The sequence below is a fragment of the Azolla caroliniana genome, unplaced genomic scaffold (assembly GCF_043228905.1).
Source record: "Azolla caroliniana isolate FFs.n. ecotype wild unplaced genomic scaffold, voAzoCaro1.0.p SCAF_22, whole genome shotgun sequence".
NCBI lineage: Eukaryota > Viridiplantae > Streptophyta > Polypodiopsida > Salviniales > Salviniaceae > Azolla > Azolla caroliniana.
In genome coordinates, this window is record NW_028230457.1 from 10,071,938 (window position 1) to 10,094,932 (window position 22,995).

The window sequence follows — 22,995 nt, forward strand, 5'->3', positions numbered from 1 at the left end:
CTCAATGGGTTGACCATTGAGGGGGCGTGTTAGATATAATCAATGATCAGCCCCAAGTTGTAAATCTATCCCCATATGTGCTCTTCGAGTGCACATTTTGTGACAGCGCCTCACATAAGGAGCATCTAGTGTGCAACTCAACCATATGGGGCGAGAAGGTCTTAATCTAGGATACCGTAGATGCGTAGGACACAATGGATTTGGGAAAGAACGAAATAGGTAATAGGATTGGCTAACCAAGTCAACTAGAATATTTTGTGGGCAAGTTACAATGTACTTAGTCTTCAAGTATGTGCCATTGACTTCATGATAAGTACTATCTAACACTAGCCTGTATCTAGGGAGTTGGGTCATATTAAATGACAAGTCAGTTGATAGAAAAGGAATATCTACACTACTATCAACTGACTTGCACATTTAATGTTATACCTTTCTTACATAGTGGTTGTATTGATTATCAGTCCCCACTAATTTTGTAGTCAGTTGGCCCAAATCCCATCTAAGCTCTAAGGTCTGAGCGCATGGGTGAACTACCATTGTGAGCTACTCTCCTATGTAATATAAGTATTGTTTTCATATATCCATCTCTATGGTTGTAACTCTATATACCTATCTAATCGATCCTCAATATTTCTAATAATGATGACATCAAAACCTTTGGAAGATGGACGATCAATGATGAAATCCAAATATATAGACTTCCACAGAGCATGATGAACTAGTAAGGGTTTGAGTAACCCATATGGTCGATGCCAAAGAGACACTTGGACTGACAACATGCATCACAACTACGAATCTAGTTTTGTGAACTCCAAAATGCCCGACCATTACCATGTCATGGTAGTGAGCTTCATACAAGTGTGCCTCCTTATTCTTCGAATACGAGCCTATACGAATGTCCGTATATGATGGTATGGAACGACGGTGGGGAACTTAGAGTTGTTTCTCACCTTCGCTAGAGGCTAGTGGAGTTGACTAGCACCTTTTCTTTCTTGTTTTCCCTATTTAATTTTTCTTAACATTAATTAAGATTCTAACACTATCACATAAAAAAGTTCAAAATGTGACTTTTTAATATACTTTTCTTGATACAAATGGGAAATAAAAGTTTATAACCAAAAATGTTTTGTGATGCAATAAATCTTGAGTTTGTTGGTCAACCAAAAATTTCCTTATTTTACTTTTTAAGAGTCTATGACAATAATGATGAACTCAAGGTGTATAACAATATGCATGTTCATACTAGTATCAACATCTAAGATTTGATAGTGCATCACCATTAGTGTGTACGGTAGTTATTAATGCTAAGTTGTGCCATTAACTCATATTGCTTTCTAAATCTAAATCATAAATGTTTTGTATTTATTATCATGCCCCACAACCTTTTCATGCCTAAGAAACGTTGTTGTGGAGAAAGTGAATTCCGTCTCTAGAGAACAGTTGCAACTAGTTCCTTCCATGACCTAGCAATTAATAGTTTCCTACCGATCTTCACAGAATAATGAGAAGAAAGGAACCTTTTTTATCTAATCTTAAAAGGCCACTTTCCATTAAAGTTCACTAGCATCTCAAGTTAATCAAGATACTAGTGTCCTTTCCATAATCCAAAACCTCAATAAAAGCCTCATCTTTTATTGATTCGGATCTAAGAGCCAGTTTGATTCCTCATTTGCTACCAACTTCACTTCTATCTACAAAAAGGAAAACAAAAAAGGTAGTTTCCATGCGTGTATAATTCAACCTACCATCATTATGTACATCAAAAGTCATAAAGGTTCTTTCCCAATATAGGCCCTTACTCTAATCAAAACATCCGATGGAGTAATGAAGTTTATCCACTTATGTATAGAAGGTCCAAATTGCATCTGTACATTAGAAAAGATGGCTCGGATCAAAGGAAACATTGTCTTTTCTACCCTTATATTATTAAGCACGAAAATTGATTAACTAAATCCAGAGAAATATGCTTCCACGAATTATTAATAGATCAAGAAATTTTGTCTTCCCATTTTGAAGAAATTGCAATCTTGTTGTCTTCCACAAAACTCAATTGAATATGAGCTTCCAATCTCCACTAGTTTGGGATAGAACCTTTGTTTCCATGGTTTTGGTCCTAGTAACAATCCACTAATTACCAAGCTTTTGACTATTGTAATGGATCAACAATTCCTAATCCTACCTAATACAACATCTTAAACTTTTCCCTTGCATGACTTCATTTCTTGCCCACAAATAATTCCTGATTAATCTTTGTAGTTGTCCCATACATGATCTAGAAAATATACCAATGTCTAGACAAAAATACTTTGTTTACTACTACCACTTTGCCCATAAATGATAGTTTAGATTTATTCCAAAATTACAATTTTTTCCTAATTGTAAATAACAAAGGAGCAACCATAATTTTAGTTGTTAATAATTTCCTAGCACCTAAATATCTAATTCTAATGCTTTCAAGAATCCATGTAAAATCTGAATGTGGAGATTATTGTGGAGTAGAGTTAGATGCCACTAAAAAATCTACTAATTTATTCCTATTATTTTTAAAGGTTTGTTAAAGAAATGTAAATGGTAAAAGTCAAGGTGTAAGTGAAAGTGTAAAATTGGGAGAGGAAGGAAGATCATGACTTGGTAGAGTGATGGAATCCATTTCCCTCATTTTTAGGTGGTGATGGTTACGATAGGTAATTGTGGTGTAAACGGCCAGTGATGATAGCATACATAGGGACAACTATTATAGTGTTTATTGCAGCAATCGCTAGCTCAAGGAATCTCCTCAACTCGAGTTCAAAGCCTCGATCTTGAGATTTCCTCAACAGGTCAATGCCATCACATGTGGCATCGTAGGAAATTGTCCTCGAATGCCAAGTGGCTCTCAAGAAAATTTCCTTGAATGCCAAATGACTCTATAAAAAAATCCCTCAATGCCAATGTGGTACTCAAGGAATGTTTCCTCCATGCTGTCATAGCACTAGAGGAAATTTCGTCAATGCTAACATGGCACATAAGGAATTAAATGTTTTCAAGGTTACAAATTTGTCCCTTCTTTTGTCAGACATTGGCTTCCGTTGGTATGGTAGGATCGACTCCTACCTCCGAAAAATCTTCAATTGCTCATAATTTTTTACTTAGTGGCCAAATTCACAATCCATAAAATCTGACATAACCCTCACATTGATTTCTTCATGTTGATGTACCAATTATTCAGAGCCCTATCCCAGAATTGGTTTCTGTCGAAATTGCACAATTTTCGGGTATCTTTTTGTACCATTCTCAAGTTTTTGAGCTGAAAAATCTAGTGCAACCCTTATTAAATCACAAATATGTTATGAAGCTGCTATGACTCTTCTTAGTGCAACAACGGATCGTGATGTGGAGGATCGTTTAGGTTTCAAAGGAAGAGAGAAAGGAATTTTTATAAGGGGAAAGGAGACTCACCTCTGTAGCAGCCCAAAAACGTTTTATTTCATTTCACAGTGAAAAACCTCTCTCGTCTATCTACTTACTTCTCTTCTTACTTCACTCTCCTACTCACTCTTACTTTTTACATAAGTATATAATTGACTTACATATTCAACTAATTAGTTGTGAGTAGCTAAATAGTTGTTTTACCTATAATATATATGTCTAATAGTAGCTAATTTCCTAATAGCTACTATAGAATATCTCAATTACCAATAAGCATCACATGCTTTTGTTGAGCTCGTTTCTTAACAAAATAGCATAGATAGGAGGTTTTCTAGAAATAACTTTAATAGAGATATTAAGAGAACATGATACATCATAAGTTATGGGATCAATTCAGATGCAAAAACATCAAATTTGACTCCATTACATGAAGTGGCTTAAAGGAAAATATGTATGAATAAGAGGAGCTTCAAGAGGAGGTCCTCAAGTTCCAGTTCAACTAACATACGAGTGACAGCTTTGGCGTCTTTTTTCATTGTCCATCTTGAACATGCTCTTGATTCACAATATTGTGGTTGAGTAGAGTTTCCGCAACTCTTCCACCTTGTTTAATATAAGCCCACATGTCAATGAACTCTTTTGTCCCTTTCATAGGCATCTCATGTTTCATCATGCAAATGAAAATAATATTACTTCTTTTAATATACACTTTCACTTATCTTCTTTGGGGACTTGGTGTGAGAAAATGTTGATTACCATGTTTGTCCATACATATTCCCTTCATTTGATCTATTGAGGCTTACATAATGCCTTTGTTTATACATTCCATCAGTAAGTTCTTGCTAGTTGAACTATATGTTTTTGTTGTATTGGGCCTTATTGTGCCTCTTGTACTTCTTGTCATAGTTTTGGCCAATTTGTTACGAGCATGACCATATAATATCCTGTGGTAAGTTTTACTGTAGTATTTTATGCATGTGAACAGAATACTACGGTAAAACTTACCACGGGATATGCTCGTAACACTATCCCTCAACCTTTAATGTATCCTAAGTTTCATGCATTTCCTCTCATGAGTTCCCCACATCACGATAATGAGCAATGCCGACCCCAGAATGAATGCACATAACCGAGAAGCCCACGAAGACGACCAACACATGAAGGCCCACAAATGCACAAAAACAACTAGCCTATGAATGCCCACAAATGTGCAAAGGTCGCGAGTCCATGAAGTCTTGGAACCACAAACACTTTAAATGAGACAAAAGCCCAAAGCCCAAAGCTTGCAAGCACAAAGACCGTAAGCGTGTGAACACCCATGAACATGCAAAGTCGAGAGGTCACAAAGGCATGAAAGTATGAATCCTTCTCACAAGATGAAAGCATGAAGACCTTACAAGAGAGCAAATAATAAAGGTTGGGAGCACACTCAAGCCCCACATAGGTCATTGTTACACCGAGTTCACAGTTACATGAATGGCTACAAACACACAAAGGCTTTGCAAAAAAATAAGCACATAGGCCTTTTGCAAAGGCAAAGCATAAAAGGAGCACAAGAAGGTTTGTCCGACACTAGACACAAATAAGATTTGTCAAATCCTAAGCAACCCTCCATCTGTATCATGTCTTCCTTGGTGAATGCCCCAAATTGTCCAACTTAAGTAGCATACGCATAAGTGATCATGCAAAACTATATTTGCATAACATTCAGAAGTTTAACAAAACAATTACTCTAGATGATTCCACTTTGGGACAAACTTTTCTCTAAGTATTGCAACTTGGTTAGTGCCTATATTTCTTTGTGAGAGCACATCACCTTAAGTTCTTATCACAATTCTAATGCAAGTGTTTATAAGTCTAAACACTACATGCATTGCAAACAAAGCATTCTTGAATGGGCCAAAAATATTCCAATGACAAAATAGAGTACCCAATTTAGCTAATAAGTAAGCATGCTTCTTCACATATATACAAACATAATTTCGGTTATTTTCCAATGACAAAATATAGTACCCAATTTAGCTAATAAGTAAGTAGCAATGGGCCCGGTTTCGGCTCAAACCGAACCGAACCGTTAAATCGTGGCTTAACGGTTTATTGGTTCAAAAATAAATAAACCGTTTGGTTTGGTTTCAAATGTTATGATCCGGTTTGGTTTCGGTTCGGTTCGGTTTTGAATTTCATGGTTTAGCAGTTTTAGTTTTGTGGTTTGGTTTATAGGTTTATAGGTTTATAGGTTTATAGGTTTATAGGTTTATAGGTTAAAAAATATTCCTAAATTTTCATCTCTAGGCTAACTTTCAACTTTTAATTTTAAACCTCTAAGCTCTAAGTTATTAAATTTTATATACATTATAAGTAGAGTGTCCCTTTGATGTATGATTATCAAATTTATATAAGTATGATGACCAAATTTATGAAAGGTATGATGACCAAATTTATAATAAGTGTGATAACTAAATTTATGATAAGTATAATGACCAAATTTATGATGATTTTCTCACATAAATCCATAATATGTATGATAATCAATATCTCAAAAAAGTGATTTGGTTCGGTTTTGATTTTTGATAAACCAGTTTGGTTTGGTTCTAAAATTTCCGTAAACAGTTTGGTTTGGTTTTCATTATAAATAAATGGTTTGGTTTGGTTTGGTTTCAAGGCCAAGAAATCGAACCGAACCGGGCCCATTGCTATAAGTAAGCATGCTTCATCACATATATACAAACATAATTTGGGTTATTTCACATCAGGAAAATCCATAGTTTTTCCATTGCAAGGTACAGACATGAAATTTTCTCGTCGCTTGCAAAAGGGAAATTTATTCAATGAATAAATAAAAAATACAATAAGATAATAATCATTTGTCATTATGACTTTATATTAGTTCATCGAGCTTGCACTTCTGTTGAAGGGAAAAATTCTCTTGTTGTGGTAGGTGAAACTCCAACATAACCAGATTCTAATCTTATGGCGTCCATCAATTCACTACAAACAATATTCATAGTAGGTCGTGTGCTCCCCTCATATTGGACACATGCCATTGCAATCTCTGCCACTTTCCATATAGATGATACATTGTACTCATTGCCAAGTCTTTTGTCGACAACTTTTTCTATTTCACCTTGCTCATAGTATGGTTTCACCTAAAGCACTCAAAACCAAAATTACTTTTGTAATCTAAAACAAATGTTCCCTAAGCTCAAATATAATGGTATAAATGATGATTACCCATTGGGATATCTGAATGTCAGTATTCCCTATTTTTGTGTCTCTTATTAAAGGAAGTTGACCACACATAGCTTCAAAGAGAACTACCCCAAAGCTATATACATCAACTTTTTCTGTCAATCTCAACGTCAATGCATACCTAGTTTAAAAGGACATTGAAAGAAGTCATGATTTTGAGTAAATAATTCGTTTTTTCACAAATTACATTCACGAGATAAACTTCAAGTTTTACTCCTCACATCAAAATCTACTGCAAATTGTTGTGCTAATTAACTTTACATGATTTAAAATGCTAACTTCTAAAAATTTGTATGCATAAATGGAATAAATGAAAACTTACTCAGGATCCAAATATCCCATGCTTCCGATCAACCTTGTTGTGAAGTCGTCACCATTGGCTTGTAGCCTTGATATACCAAAATCAGACATTTTTCCCTCTAACCTTTTGGTTAACAAAATGTTACTACTCTTGACATCCCTGTGGATTATTAGAGAGTTGCATCCATTGTGTAGATAAGCAAGCCCTACAAGCAATATCTTTTAAGATGAGATTAGATACTTGAAAAGTTTCAAATATGTACCATAAAAGCACACATTCACTCATACATATACAATTGACCAAATGTTAATTTGACTAAATTTTTTACCTTGACCAGCATCTAACAAAATTTGCAATCTCTCTCTCCACTTTAAGGACGTTGTCCGTGCTTTGCCTTCATTGTTTTTCATCAAACACATTTCAATGAATTATTATTTATACAAAACTATAATCAGTTAACACATCATGACTAATATAAAAAATAATGTTATGATCTCTTATTGTGTTACCTTATGTACATACTACATATGATGATGGCATATTTTAGAGGTGTTATGATACTTACCAAAAAGAGCATCAAAAAATGATCCCTCCGACATAAATTCATAAACGAGCATCAAGTTATTGTCAATACAATATCCTACCAACTCCACAAGGTTCTTATGATGCACTCGAGATAGAAGAGTGACCTATAGTCAAAATGTTATGAAAAAACAACAAATTAACAAGCTTTCACTAAGATTTCTACTATCTCTGTACAAGTCACGAATAAAAAATGAAGTAAATGTATAGAATGGTGTAGATGTGCATTTTATTGATCACTCCGAAAGAATATTGGAAAATCCATTTTTTCAAATACCTCATTGAGAAATTCTTCTACTCCCTGGTGTGATGCATTAGATAAAACTTTAACTGCTACAACAACTCCATTCGTCAGAATGCCCTTATATACAATGCCAAAACCACCCTTACCGAGGATTGTTGTGAAATTGTTTGTCGCCATCAGAATGTCTTCAAAACTAAATCTTTGTGCAACATTTGTTGCTTCAAGTACTTTTGTATGGCTAACAACTATAAAAGATATGCAAGAAATATTAGCTCATTTTAAGAATTAGCACTAAAAGTAAATGAAATTCCAAATCATCTCTAGCAAAATGAGCATGTCTTGAAGAAATCATCTACATTCTTACGTATAAAAACTTTATTAGCCACTATCTAAGGGATGACATTAGCATAATTGATTGTAGTAAGCCCTGATAGGTCATGTTTCAACCTTTTGACATAATTTTAAAGGTTAAGGTAAATCCATTCAAGAATTAGCTCGTTTTCATAACTAATAACTAATACTTCCAAGGATTATCAATTTTGTTGTTACATGACACTTTCACATTATGAACTTGATTTACGATAAATTGACCCTTTGAATTATGAAACCTTTCATGAAGAATGATGAGAACTCTGAATTGGTATTCATGTTCAACACGAGAATACCTTACAAATCACCGTGTGTGAGAAAAGATTATTTTGGTTACTGATATATTTTTCACCTAACCATTAAGAGAGCATATCTAATTGGATTTGATTTGGGGAATATGCACAAATGCAAATGAGTAATATGCATTATGGCTTCTTCAAAACTCCATGCAAATAGAGGTATTAACCAACCAATGTGGAAGTTAATCTAGCTAGACATGGTGCTAAAGGTGGGCAAATTTGGTGGCTAAGATGGAGCCTTTCATTGATGACAAACCATGATCTAGGAGATACACAAATATGTTTGCATGCCATGAAGATCATAATAAAAGTATAATTGACATCAAATTTGGGCCATGACTAGGATTTGAATTGGTAAAGATCCTAGTAGATGTTATCAAATCCTATCATATACATACAATTCAAATTTAAACTTTTCTAGATTTAGGCTTTAAATGGGTACATCATATGGATTTATAGCAAAACATATATATAAATCACCTTGGACTAGATTAACTATTCATGTTTATTGGTAGAGACCTAAAGACATAGCCATTACCATGATCTAGGTAGTTTGTTTTAGTTGTACTTAGTTGTGTTGTCTTTTCATGACTTGTGGAGAGTTGAGGAGTTTGTCGCCTCTTCCACATGCAAATGCATGCAGATATTATCAAAATAAGTATGACTAAAACACCACACACTATTCCAATTATTAAAGGTGTGTGATTTTTTGTTTTTGATGAAACTGGTGTAGAGCTCGAGCAACTAGCATTGATTGCAAGGCACAAAAAGTTGTTTCCTTCATACCTACAAATTATGATATTAATGCTTAAATACTTGTGAATCACAAACAATGTTTTCAATAGCACACTATATTTATGACAACACAAATAATACTATGTTGTACTCAATTACACAATTAGGAAAGTGAGTTACTTTACGTACTTGAATACAAGCCCTGCATTTTGTTGGAGTGTGGTTGGAATCGTTCCACTAAAGTTGTTGTGTGACAAATCACTAGAAGTGCCAGGCAATGAGAACAAAACAACATAAGTAACAACCACACGAAGTGTTTGTGATTTTAGGAAAACAATGATTCTTACAGATATTTCAACTTTGTCAATTTCCCAAGTGAAGTAGGGATTGGTCCACTCAATTTGTTATTGCTCAAATTCCTGTAGAGTTTATACATTTCAACCCAGTGTATTCATGGATCAGATACACATATTTTCAATATTTATGCATCTTCTTGTTAAATATACAAATACAATAATAGCCAATAGGTTTTTATATTAAGAAGACACACTTAATGAGGTAAAATTAAACACTTATACACATCCATATATATTTGTGGGATGTAGTAAGTAAGTATTAGAAAAGAACACTTACAACACTTCAAGGGATAGCAAATTGCTCAAATCAGGAACTTGCCCTTCCAAAGCATTCCCATCTAGAAGTCTACATGACATGGTGGTTGATCATAGTTTTTTGCATGATTTATAATTGATTTCAAAAGTCTTATATGTAGGTAAATGTGTAAAAGCTTTATCTTACATTTGAACAAGCCCATCAAGATTGTTGATGCTCGAGGGGAAACCTCCCGCTAGGTTGTAATTAGATAAGGATCTATGATCAACAAATTATGCCAGTGATTACATATTGATTTTTTGGTAAACATAATGTGAATACTAGACTTTTGAATGTAGTGTACCCACATAGATGTGACCCTGGGAGGAGAAGTATTGTCATCACATCCTATCCATGGGTATTTGTAATCCAATGGCAAACATGGATCTCCCTCGAAGATAATCATATTTGATAAGGTGGTTGTTATACCTTCAATGCCCAATTCTATTAAAATAACACCAATATATGACATTACTAAAGGTGTTGGCCCAATATATGGAAGACATTTAAAAGTATGAATTGAAAGACTAATATATATATTAGTCCCACTAGCAAGTCAATGAATTGTAAGTGTGAGACAACCCAAGTGTAGACATATATGTATAATTGCCTAATATATCAAGGGCTAGCTACCCTATGTGGACATACAAATCATAACCTCCATGATATATATTCATTTGTTTATATTTATCATACAGTTGAGTCTTGAGAAAACTTGTGTACACATGAATCGTCATGTTGTGTTCAAATCAATCATGACATCCTTATGCCTAAGAGTTTACTTATAATGAAAGAAATACTTAAAGAATAAGCTTCCTTTATAAAAGGAAATTACCCATGAACATTATGGAAAGCATACTTTGATTAGCTATTTATTCATATTAGATAAGGAAGCACATACTGTCATTGGATGAGGTGGAGACAACCATGGGGTTGTCAAAAACTTGCATCACTTCAAGTGCAGAGAGAAAAGGGAGATATATGGAGGATGGGGAAGGCGTAAGGGTGATAAGGACATAGTCGACGTAAGGGCCAAAGGCACTAGCTGTGTAAATTGCATACCAATTGTAGTGTCCAGAAGTACGATTGAACACATCGACATTTTGCATGGTAGGTGCTCCGTTGAGGCTAACATCAAAGACACGACCGACTGTGATTTGAGGATCTAGTTCTACAAAAAACAAGTTAATGTAGTAAAGGTGTTTCCCGGGAAGGCTAAAGTTGTACACAAGGCCAACTGTCGTGTTTGCCATCACATTCGATTGCATCACCACCATAGGCACAATGTCCGGCATGCCTGACACATATACTGTGTTGCTCGTCATGTTCGTGGGGCCAGTTGTCGATGTGAACCAAAACCTATCCAAACTATCGGTTGGGAATCTACAATGTTGAACCATATTATCTTGATCAGTTTGAATCTACAAACTAAATCGCATTAAAGGCACATTTGTGCCCACTTTGGCTTTAAGGTTTGCATGTAGTCTCCTTGGTTGGAAAATTTGTTTTGTTGGTTTTTTCTTCCCTTTCATACCTTCCACAAGCAATATGGGGTAAATTGTAATATATAAATAAAAACATGCACAACAAATGCATTTGTATCACAATAATTTTTCATGTTGCACTTAAAAACATGATCAAGTTGTTATTGAAACTTCTACTATCGCATAAACAACTTCACACCTTGACTTCTTAATATACTTTTCTTCCTACCAATAGCCTATAGGAAATAAAGGTTTACACCAAAATGTTTTGTGATGCACTTACACTTGAATTTGTGAGTCAATCTTTGACCACAACATCCAAAACTTCCTAATTTTGACTATTTACAAATTCTAAGATAACGAAGATGAATTCAAAAGAGTTGTATACCAAATTGCATGAATGAATGAATTAATATCGTTTATCTAAAATATGATAGTGTGTCACTGTTAATGTATACACAAGTTACGATGTTACCAGAGAAAATTTGAAGTCTTCTATATTTTCATTTTTATAGCCAAAAAGATGTTAGTTTGACCAATTCATGCATATCTGATAATTTGCTAAGTTCTAGAGCTCATCTTTAGATTTTACGATGCATTACTTAATGATGTGAGTTTATGGACTATTGGTATGGCTTCGCATGGAAAGGGGCCTTACATTAACACATGACGCCAAAATGATCTTGTTGTATGTAATGTGTTTCATGGGACAAATGGGATATTGACCAAAGAATTCTTCATCAAACTTGCATATATTCCCTATCTTCACCATATGTTGATCCTTAATTTTGGATTACACTAGTTGTTTCAAAATATAGCGTTAAACAATTTGACAAATGAAACTTTGGCGTTTGAAACCTTTAATATCACCTAAAAGCCAACGGAAAATATCGCCTAGCAAAATATATAACAAAAAGACCAGTGAATTTCATATCAATTTGAACGCTAATCAAGAAAAAGCTTCATATAAAGTGAGTTTATCTTCCACATTTTAACTTGGACGCCCATGTTTTATTGTGGGTGAAAGATTGATTTCTTTCAATCCTATAGTTAATAAAGAGAAACTATATCATATATAATGTTTAACCACTTTGGGGTGATTCTAGTGAGAGTAATGTTTTGTATTATATCTCTTAAACAAAGAATGTTTTGAACTCTTTTAGAGGATCTTCAAATATAAGAGAGAGATAGTTCAACACATCCAACTAGAGAAAGGCTTGCTTAAGTGACAATGCCTTTGCGAATGACCTAATACATTTTTAAATAGTCATGTTTGCAACAAAAACGATGTCAAAATATCATGCATACTGAAAATGTATTTTTCATAAAGCTTTGCTTTATTTTGACTCTCACCATACATCCAAACCAAGTAAATATGGTAAGTGCCTTGGGAAGCATCTTTTTTCATTTGTCAAGAGAGGCCAAAATGGTATAAGAGGCATTGGCATATTAGTGGCTCCAGTTTGGTGCGATGAGGGTGTAATATCCTCAAATTTGGACCCATTGTAGCACAAAACAATGGTGTCAACTATTTATAGGCCTTGTTTTATCGTTTCTCACAATTGAAATCAATAAATTATTCATTTTTATAATTCTAAAATTTTATACAAGATTAATAATTGAAATATAAATTTTTAGTTCTATGATAATCAATGGTGCCTAGAAAACTCTTCTTTTCGAAATTTCGAAGCAAGCAATTTGAAATATCTCAAAAACAATCGACAGAGATTCAAAAAACCTCTTATATTATCGATTGGAAAAATCACCCTATTTCCTTTTAAGTGACCTTCTTTCTAAAATTGTTTACGTTTTTTTACCCTGCTTATGAATCATTTTGTGTTACAACTTCCTAGCAACGAGTACAGGAGAATGCTAAAGTTTCCACTTCTTGTACAATTGTGCAAAGTTTTTAGAGTATTGGTAGTTGCAATTATGCCATGGTAAAGACACTAATCTTCACCAGCATATTTGTGTCTACAGAACAATACCTACACAATGTATACGGAAGCAACCATGTTTGGGTTCACATGGCCATAAGGTCCTTCGAGATGTGTGTATGTGCATAACCCAACCAACAATATATGTATATGACAAGTATCATGATACATATAGAGTAAGTAAACTACTTCTTTCACTACTAGAGCTTGTGCTTTGTGCTTTAGCTTTTGTATGCAATGGCAAGTTTATTTACCTGATAATGGGCGGGCTTTTATCCGCAGCACCCAAGTCGTATCGGATCGGGCCCCGTAAGGCGCTGTTAGAGCTATTCAAGACCTTAATAGCAGTCAAGGTGTCGACTAGAGGGCGCAATTCGATACTGTTGACAAATGGGGCGTCACTCACATCGGACTCCGCCGAGAAGCACAGGTTCACGGACTTGCTCCCGTCGAGAGCTTGTACATAGTACTCCTCCACATATGCATTTGTTTGCGGGAGCAAGATGTCGATCCGTGGCCCGACGTAGCTGTCAATGATGATATAGAAACTCAGGACCCCGCCGACACGCGTCGAGGCCGATGTGAAGTTTGTGCTGCACCAGAAGGTAACACGGATCAAGTAGTAGTTGTTGGCTTGGGCAGGGAGGGAGTAGCAGAACTTGGTAGGGCTAGGGGACCCGGCTGATTTTGGAGGGGGTTTGAAATATCGGAACGACTGGTAATGCTTCTCATCGGCAAACTCAGTTGACGGGGGACCGAGGGTGGAGGTTGTCGACCAATCCGCGAGTTGTGGCCATAGGATGGTGTCCGGGGTCCATACGATCCCGGTTGTTGGGTCGGTGTAATTCGCGGTCTCCGTGGTGCCGACATCAATGCTGAGGAATCCGGGAGGGGATTGGGCGGTCACTCGCAGCAGACTGGCTACACTAACCACAATGAGGAGGAGGATTAAGGGTGATTGTGGAGCCATGACACAAAAATCAGAGTCTCAAGACTATTAGTGGAGGCACACACACACAAAGAGACAAAGAGGAAGCCTATCCAAATGGCTCATCATGTTGGTAATTTGAAGGCTTTTCCACAAATGGTTTGCTTTTTCTTTGTTTAATTCCTTTTCTTTGTTTAGTTCCTTCCGCGTTGACTTGTGCTATCGTTTTGTGATCAATAGTCTAAATAATGTTGCTCACGCGTCTCGAAACTATTTGTTGTTGACGTCAATGTGTAGTTCTCCTCGAGAAAAATAATATATATCGAGTGTAGTCATTCACCTAACATACCTAAACAACTATCCATGTTTACTTGCGCAAATTTCTCCTTTGAGCGATGGTAAGTTGTAACCGGAAATGCTGTTTTTTCAATGGTATCGCATATTGAATATTAATCATACCTCTTAGGGTAGGATTGAACTCTTTGTATTGTGTTATTTAATACACATATGTCAAGTAGAACCTCTAGAAACGTGGCATTATTGCCAACCATACTCCCCAAATGTCAAGTTTAATGGAGGATGGCTATGCTGAATTTGGGTTGTATGAGGCTTACGTGGAGGGTATGTTGTCGAGTAATGCTATGCTCATCGCATAATGTGGTGTTTTGGAATTTTTTTGTTGTTTCCTTTACACATGTTGTTTTCTTTTCGACATGGAAGTTGGCTTGTAAGATATGAGTGGTATATTATCCTATGTACATTGCCTTAACTAATGGAAGTAGTTTTTTTTAGAAAGAAAAAGTTTAATGTGTACAAAAAGTGCATTCACCATTGACTTTTGATATAGGCAATATGTAATAAAAACTACATTTTGCTAGTAATTACTAACTCAAGGAAAATCATGTTTGTCGTTATTTCGATTAGCATATTGTCTTCCTAAGCCTACACGTCATTTTCATGATGGTTTCTTTAATGGAAATTTATGATGGGTTTTAGATTGGGTGCATCTATGATGTGTATGGCTAATTTATCAAATCAATCACATTGCACTTAACTTCCAAGTTCAAACCCAAACAATGTTATAGACTATACAACTTTACAATTGTGGTTTACGGTTGCCTCGATATTGTTGAACTTGCCAAATTATTTGTGAAGATGGAAAGCCACTTTGTCCAACACATGAAATAATATTTGACTTAGCTCTCGTGAAATAATGGATGCATTGTGAGTACATTTGACAAAAACATGGCACAAATCCCAAGTTGACCCCTTCTTTTAATAACTCGTAATATTGTTGGATGTCAATTACTTGAATAGATTTGCACCCAATTGAATTAAAATTTAAAAGACTTTGTAATGTAATTTAACAAAAAGGCGTAGTAGCATATGCACCTATTCTGAAGCCCTGATGTATAAGCACCACATGTGTAGCTTTTAGATGGTAAATAGACACTACTAGGTTGCTTCTAATTCTACTAGAACTCGATTCATTTGATGGTATTGATTATAATTATCTTAGTATCTCAAGTTGTATATATCTTGTTTATTATAACTTAGTATCTCATTTGACATTACTTATTTTACCAATCATTGTCTTCCATGATATAACTCTAAAGAAACAGAGAATCCTCCAAATGAAGTTCTTTGCTACAAGTGGCAATTTAGAATGCCAACTACGTTGTAAGATCTACCACCACCCATGATCAGATTTGTGCATTTTCCATTCTTCTTCAGCCTTACAGCCATCTAAGAGACTCAACAGAGCAATGATACAAAAGATTAGTAGTCACTTGTAACAACGACGTTTGATCCCGTAAAAACCAATCAATCCACGGTTGTTCTCCTGTTTGTAGAGGTAAGGGACCTTGCATCAATGCTATATTTTGTAGTTGTTGCCAAATAAACCCATAATTAGGCGTGATGCGTAATAATTGTCGCGCTTCAACAAACTCCAAAATTCTTTGAGATGGAGCCTCAATTATATCTCCCACCTCTTTGACCCCCAACAAAACAAATGAATAAATTGAGAGTGCAATCTCTCCTTTCCTGACCAACATAATAACCGAGAAGACATAAGTAACTCTTTTTGCAAAGAATTACAATGCACTCTACTAGATGATGGTTTCCATACACATAACAAGAGTGCTTCTTGCATGAAGTAACCAAGTGTTGAACACATGAAGAGCTCGGAATCCTAAGTGAAATACATCCATTTAGTAATTGCCACCATGAAGCCTTAATTGTTTTTCTCCCATGTGTTAAACCCTTGTTCTCAATGAAATATTGAACAATAGATATCCATGGTTGTGAGTTTGAACACATTTCTTGTAATAATGAAAATCTACGAGCCATCATATGCATAGATAAGTTCAATATTCCAGCGCCCTCCAAGCGCCTAGGGGTTGCTAGATGATTCCATGCAACCCAAGTGATTCCCATATTATCCCTCTTCTTCAACAACAAATATCGAAGAAGTTGCAAAACAGGATTGTAAAAACAAATAGCGTGTGGAAGCAATAGAAAACAGAAAACAGAGAATAGACAGCAAGTTTAATGGAGAGCTTAACAGTACGCTAGAGAGAGAGAGAGAGAGAGAGAGAGAGAGAGAGAGAGAGAGAGAGAGAGAGAGAGAGAGAGAACAAGAATCTCTATTCAAAATTATATCAACACTCTGTACATAGTGTGTGTTCAACGAACACTTTTATACAAGTCCATACGGACTGACAGAAGTACGGTGTACTTCAATGCTCACTCGAGCGTCTGACACTAACTACGAGAGTAATAAATCCCTAGTAGTCTAGCTGCTACTAAGCTTCCGGTTACTAATGGATCCGGCTAACCGGCTCCCCAGCTCACCGGCTCTTTGCTCACCGGGTGCTCATCGACTCACCGATCTGTCTTGCTCACCGGCTCAGGCTTAATCAGCCGATCCGGCTCCGATTGAGCTTGCTGCTCAACACTCCCCTTCAAGCTCAACTTGAGGTCCGATCGTAGTGTCAACGTCTGTGGCAATCGGTCCTTCTGCCCGGCTCCTTTTGGTGTCACTTCGCCTTGCTAGCGCTCCTCATCCGGTCCGGTTCTGTTTGCCGCGACCCCTGTTGTTCTGCGCACCTCGACCTCCTCGGTCAGCTTGTCTGCTCAACAGGCCCAATTCAGCTCCCTTGTTGCTGTGACTTTGGCGCGTTCCGGTTCGCCGATTCCATCGTGTTGGCGTCGACTTTCGCTGCCTTCTCGTCCTCTTGGCCTTGAATTGGTCCGGTTCTTCCGAATTTGTCTGTTAAACCGAATCGACTGTCTCCAATTCGTTCTAGCTCTTGTCCAAATCGGTTGCTCTCGATTCGTCTTCTGGTTCCAGGCCCTTCACCACATCGGACCATGTCCGAGTCTTGGCCTTCTTCCATCGGTCGACTCTGTCCTTCTTGACTCTGCCGCCGCTGCCGCTTGACTCGGCTCGGCTTGTCTCCTTTGTCGACTCGGCTCCTTTCTTCTTCTTGACTTTCCTTTCGTCGGTTCGTCCCTCACCGACGCAATCGGCAGTCTCTTTGCTTTTGCCCGTTCTCCCCCTCAAGTGTGGCATGTCGAGATGCTGAACACCAAGCATTTCGGTGAAGTGCTGCAACTTGTCTGATCCGAGTGGTTTGGTGAAGATGTCGGCAACTTGCCGATCCGTGTGAACATACCGAAGTTCAACCTCACCGCTCAAGACACGCTCACGCACGAAGTGATAGTGCACTTCTATTTGCTTTGTGCGAGCATGGAATACGGGGTTCTTGGCGAGTTGCATGCTGCTTATGTTGTTGCAGTAGACTAGAATCAAGGTCGGTACCTCGATCCGTACGTCTTGCAGCAGTCGCCGAAGCCAAATGGCTTCAGAGGTGGCAATGGTAACGCCCCAATACTCAGCCTCAGTGCTCGACAGAGCAACTGTTGGCTGCTTTTTGCTGCTCCACGCAACAACCGCGCTATCTAGGGAAAACATGTAACCGGAGGTTGATTGGCGATTTGATGCATCACCGGCCCAGTCGGCATCTGTGTAACCAACCAACTCTTCGGTTATACCACGCTGGTATAACAGGCCCCGGTCCTTCGTGCCGCTCACATACCGCAATATTCGGTGTGCGCACTGAAGATGCTCCACGGTCAGCTTCTGCATGAATTGGCTAATCACACCGATCGGATAGTTGATGTCGGGTCGGCTGATGGTTAAATATATAAGGCTTTCGACGATTTGTCGGAACTGTTTCTCATTGTAGGCCGGTCTGGAGTTGGGACAGAGCTTTTGGTTCCGGTCCAAGGGAGTAGAGATAGGTCGGCATTCCGTCATGCCGAACTTGTACAACATATTCAACACAGAGTGCCTTTGTGAGAGCAATATGCCATTGGAGGTTTGGATCACCTCGATCCCAAGAAAATAATGAAGGTCCCCCAGGTCCTTCATCTCAAACGCATCCGACAACTGGGACTTGACTCGGCTGATTTCATCGAGTACGGGTTCGGTGATGAACAGATCATAAATGTACAACAAGATGCAAACCGAACTGTCCGGACCTTGCGAGATGAATAACGAAGAGTTAGACTTGGAGGCCGCAAACCCCATCGTACGCAACCGGTGCGTGATCTTCGCATTCCAAGCTCGAGGGGCTTGCTTCAGTCCATAAAGTGACTTCTTCAGCCAGCATACCGCTGACTTGTTCATCTCCGTCTGGAAACCGGGGGGTTGTATCATAAAGACCTCTTCTTCAAGATCTCCTTGAAGAAATGCATTCTTCACATCCATTTGGTGAAGATGCCACCCCCTTGCTGCTGCAACCGCCAGCACCACACGAACCGTCGTCATCTTCGCTACCGGAGCGAATGTCTCATCATAATCGATTCTGTGGGTCTGTGCGTATCCCTTTGCCACTAACCGGGCCTTGTACCGATTAACTGAACTGTTGGCATTGTACTTTACCTTGTACACCCACTTGCATCCGATCGGTTTACAGTGACAGGGAGGGTCAACTAGGTGCCATGTATCGTTGGCATCAAGTGCCCGCATCTCTTCTTCCATAGTGGCACGCCAATGTGCATCCTTTGTCGCTTTTGCGTAGCTCTCCGGCTCACGCACTTTCGCCACCTTGGTCATGTACGCATAGTGATGCGTCATGTACTCATTGTACCCGTACCATTTAATAGGTTCCTTCTGGCGGGTTGACTGGCGTAACCCACCGTTACCCAGTTTGAGGCCCTTCTTGGCCAGTTCGGTCTTCGGTGTCGAAGAACCGTTATTTTCCTTTCCGGAGTCGGATCCGCTCCGATCCGACTCATCAATACCGGTTCCATAATCTAGCATCTTCTTCTTCCCCTTCTCTTGCTTCCTCCGCTTCTCATTCGGCACATGCACATATGCTATGCTGTCTAAAATCCGAAGGTGTCTCAAATTCGGCTTGCACCCGAAATACAGCTCATGCGCGGACACCTTGTCGCCGATCTGGTTTTGGATGTTTTGGATGTAGACGGCCGTCCAGACTGCCTCCGCCCAGTAGAAATGGGGCATGCTCTTCTCTTCCAGCATTGCCCTTGCTGCGTCGACAAGCGACCGATTCTTCCTTTCGGCCACACTGTTTTGCTCCGGTGTGTATCTGCAGCTGAACTTTCTCCGAATTCCTGTTTGTTGCAGATAACTGTTGAATTGGCCTAAAAAATATTCTTTTCCGCCATCTGACCGTAGGCACTTGATCTTCCTCTCCGATTCCCGTTCCACCATGCTCTGGAGGTTCCGGAAACAGTCAAAGACTTCGCTCTTCCGCTCAATGAGGTAGATCCATGTGTGCTGGCTATAGTCGTTGATGAAGGAGACGAAGTATCGACTCCCGCCAAGACTCACGTTTTGTGCCGGTCCCCATACATCCGAATGAATAAGGTCAAGCTTGTTACAACTACGGTTTTGTTCGGCGGGGAATGGAAGCCGGTGTTGGTTCCCGAGTTGGTAGGCTTCACATACTTGGGCCTTCTAGCCACTAAACTTTGGCAAACCGAAAACAATTTGTTTCGTTTACAAGTCTTGAAGCCGTCGGTAATTGACGTGGACGATCCGCTTGTGCCACAGGTCGATGTCCGATTCGACCTTCTGTCCTTTGGCGAACAAGGCGGTGTCGACGTCATTGGTGTCGAGGATGAACATCCTCCCATCTCTGCACCCTTGTGCGATAATCTGGTCCTCCTCCTCGATGAAGCACCCGAGGTGCGTAAACTGCGCCTGCATTCCCTGGTCGACGATCTGTCCGACCGACACCAGGTTCTTCGTGATAGTCGGAATGTGTAATACGTTCATCAGCTTCCCCCTCTGTCCGACATGGCTCAAGGGAACTTCTCCGACATGCACGATTGGGTGAGGAGTGTCGTCTCCTGTTTCGACAACTCCCGGTTGTTCCGGTTTCTCCAAGAAGGAGAACCACTCTTTGTGGCTCGTCATGTGATTTGATGCATCGGAATCAACGTACCACACTTCCTCTGATTTGGAAGTGGTCTTTTTCATCGAGTTTGCCTCGTGCTTCATCACCAAGGCTGGCCCGTTACCGGTCTTCCCGGTTCCGGATCCTTTCGATCCTTGCGCGTAGTGCGAGCTTTGCCGGTTCTCCCGACCGGTTTTGCCGGATCCGGATTTGTCCGAATCAGCGCGCTTCTTCCAACACTCGCTTTCTCTGTGGCCCTTTTTACCACAGTACCAGCATTCCAAGGCAAATTTTTCTTACCGGCTTCCGGCGCCGCCTTGACTCCCCCTGCTTGTGGAAATCCTGGAACTACTGTCGGCACGGTCTCTGTGCCGTTGGTCTTGCCCTTGCCGGCCACCTCCATTACGTGCCGACCCGCCTCGTCCACCACACCCACGGGGCGATCCGCCTTCGTGTACGGCATCCGGCTATCGGTGGGTGCACTTGTTGACGCACCGGCGTGGTTCTCCTCTACAAGGAGCATCGACTGTAAGTCGAAAAAAGATGGCGTAGTCTCCCTCGTACATACTGTTGTCCGGAAAGCTCGGAACTTAGACGCCAGGCCCCCAAGACAAACCAATACCATCTCGTCTTTCTCTACTGTGACATTGATAGAGGCAAGTGAGTCATAGATCTCTTTGATTCGGGTCGTGTAATCAGCCACCAACATGTCCTTCTGTCGGACATTGCTCAACTCTTGTCGGAGTTGCAGCTTCTGGGCTGTGGTGTTTGCGGCGAACACCTTCTTCAGGTTTTCCCAAGCCTCTTTCGGCGTCCTGGCATCTCGGACGTGGCTCAGCAGGTGGTCTCCGACATTGGACGCAAAGCAATACATCACTTTGCTTGCCGGTTGTTCCCAAACCGGGAAGTCCTTGTGTGCCGCATGAGGTGTAGAGTCGTTAGCTCCGTCGACATAGCTCCAATACCCATGCCCAAGCAGGTACTGGTGCATCTTGTAAGACCAAGATGTGTAGTTGGTTCTATTGAGCTTCTCCACCAGGAGCGAGCTAGCCATTCCTCAATCCATTTTGCTTTTCCTGTTCTTTACGAAAGTTTCCCTTTCAAGCTATGTCGGCTGCAGAGGTTCTCAACCCTCACGCTTTGATACCATGTAAAAACAAATAGCGTGCGGAAGCAATAGAAAACAAAAAACAGAGAATAGAGAGCAGGTTTAATGGAGAGCTTAACAGTACGCTGGAGAGAGAGAGAGAGAGAGAGAGAGAGAGAGAGAGAGAGAGAGAGAGAGAGAGAGAGACAACGAACACTTTTATACAAGTCCATACAGATTGACAGAAGTACGGTGTACTTCAATGCTCACTCGAGCGTTTGACACTAACTACGAGAGTAATAACTCCCTAGTAGTCTAGTTGCTACTAAGCTTCCTGTTATTAATGGATCCGGCTAACCGGCTCCCCAGCTCACCGGCTCTTTGCTCACCGACTCACCAATCCGTCTCGCTCATCAACTCAGGCTTAATCAGCCAATCCGGCTCCGATTGAGCTTGCCGCTCAACAAGGATGAAAAGCCTTCTTTTTCCATGGCAACAATGGCAAGTAATATAATATCATGGGTTCCATAATACATTGTACAACCTTCAAGCGTACATGAAATGACCAAGATTTTGACTTCCTATACATGAATTTATCCCTCAACTTACTAGACATCCATTCAAGCAATTGACCATTTGTAACATTCATTCCTAATGGATAGTCGAAGTGTTGAAAAATAGATCCTTTCTTCACCATGGATCCTTGCCATCCTAAACATTCCAAATCCCTTTCAGTACATGATATGAGACTAGACTTCCTCCAATTAATATGTAACCCGGAAGCCAATGCAAATTGGTTCCATACAAGCATCCCCTTCTCAAGATTCTCTCGTGAGGCTTGTAGAAACATGAAAGGATCATCAACCAATGCTTGTGCTACTAGTTGCCGTCCAAACAGAAGGTGTAGACCCACAATGTCACCATTTGTTGCAAGCCTTGATAGCATCACTAATACGGGATGAGTAACAATAGCAAACAACAATGGACTAAGAGGGCATCCTTGACGAACGGATCTTGTGAAGGCAATATCTGATGTAAATCACCCATTAAGCATTACTCGAGACGCTGCATCTTGTCCTAATAAAAATATGAGGCGAGACATACGATATCCAACGTCCATTATATGCAATAACCCAGAAAAAAAGAACCAATTAACATGATCATAAGCTATCTCCAAATGTAATTGCATCATAATCCATGGCCATTTGAACAATCAACACATTATGAAATATATTCCTACTTGCTATAAAACCATATTGGGCAGGATGTATCAACTTTGGTAAGTAC

General features: G+C 39.2%; 1 protein-coding gene across 1 annotated transcript; it reads right to left on the minus strand.

Annotated features, from left to right (window-relative positions):
• Positions 1–6,199: 6,199 nt before the first annotated feature.
• Positions 6,200–14,260, minus strand: LOC147849965 (receptor-like protein kinase At3g21340). Its single transcript, XM_087337126.1, has 14 exons — positions 13,514–14,260; positions 10,740–11,221; positions 10,147–10,282; positions 9,986–10,057; positions 9,821–9,889; positions 9,535–9,606; positions 9,377–9,448; positions 8,991–9,238; positions 7,818–8,029; positions 7,524–7,647; positions 7,287–7,352; positions 6,980–7,163; positions 6,640–6,778; positions 6,200–6,554 (listed from the first exon to the last, which is right to left on the minus strand). The coding sequence occupies exons 1-14, from the start codon at positions 14,227–14,229 to the stop codon at positions 6,297–6,299; spliced, it is 2,850 nt and encodes a 949-aa protein (XP_087193252.1). The 5' UTR covers positions 14,230–14,260; the 3' UTR covers positions 6,200–6,296.
• Between the last annotated feature and the right edge of the window lie 8,735 nt (positions 14,261–22,995).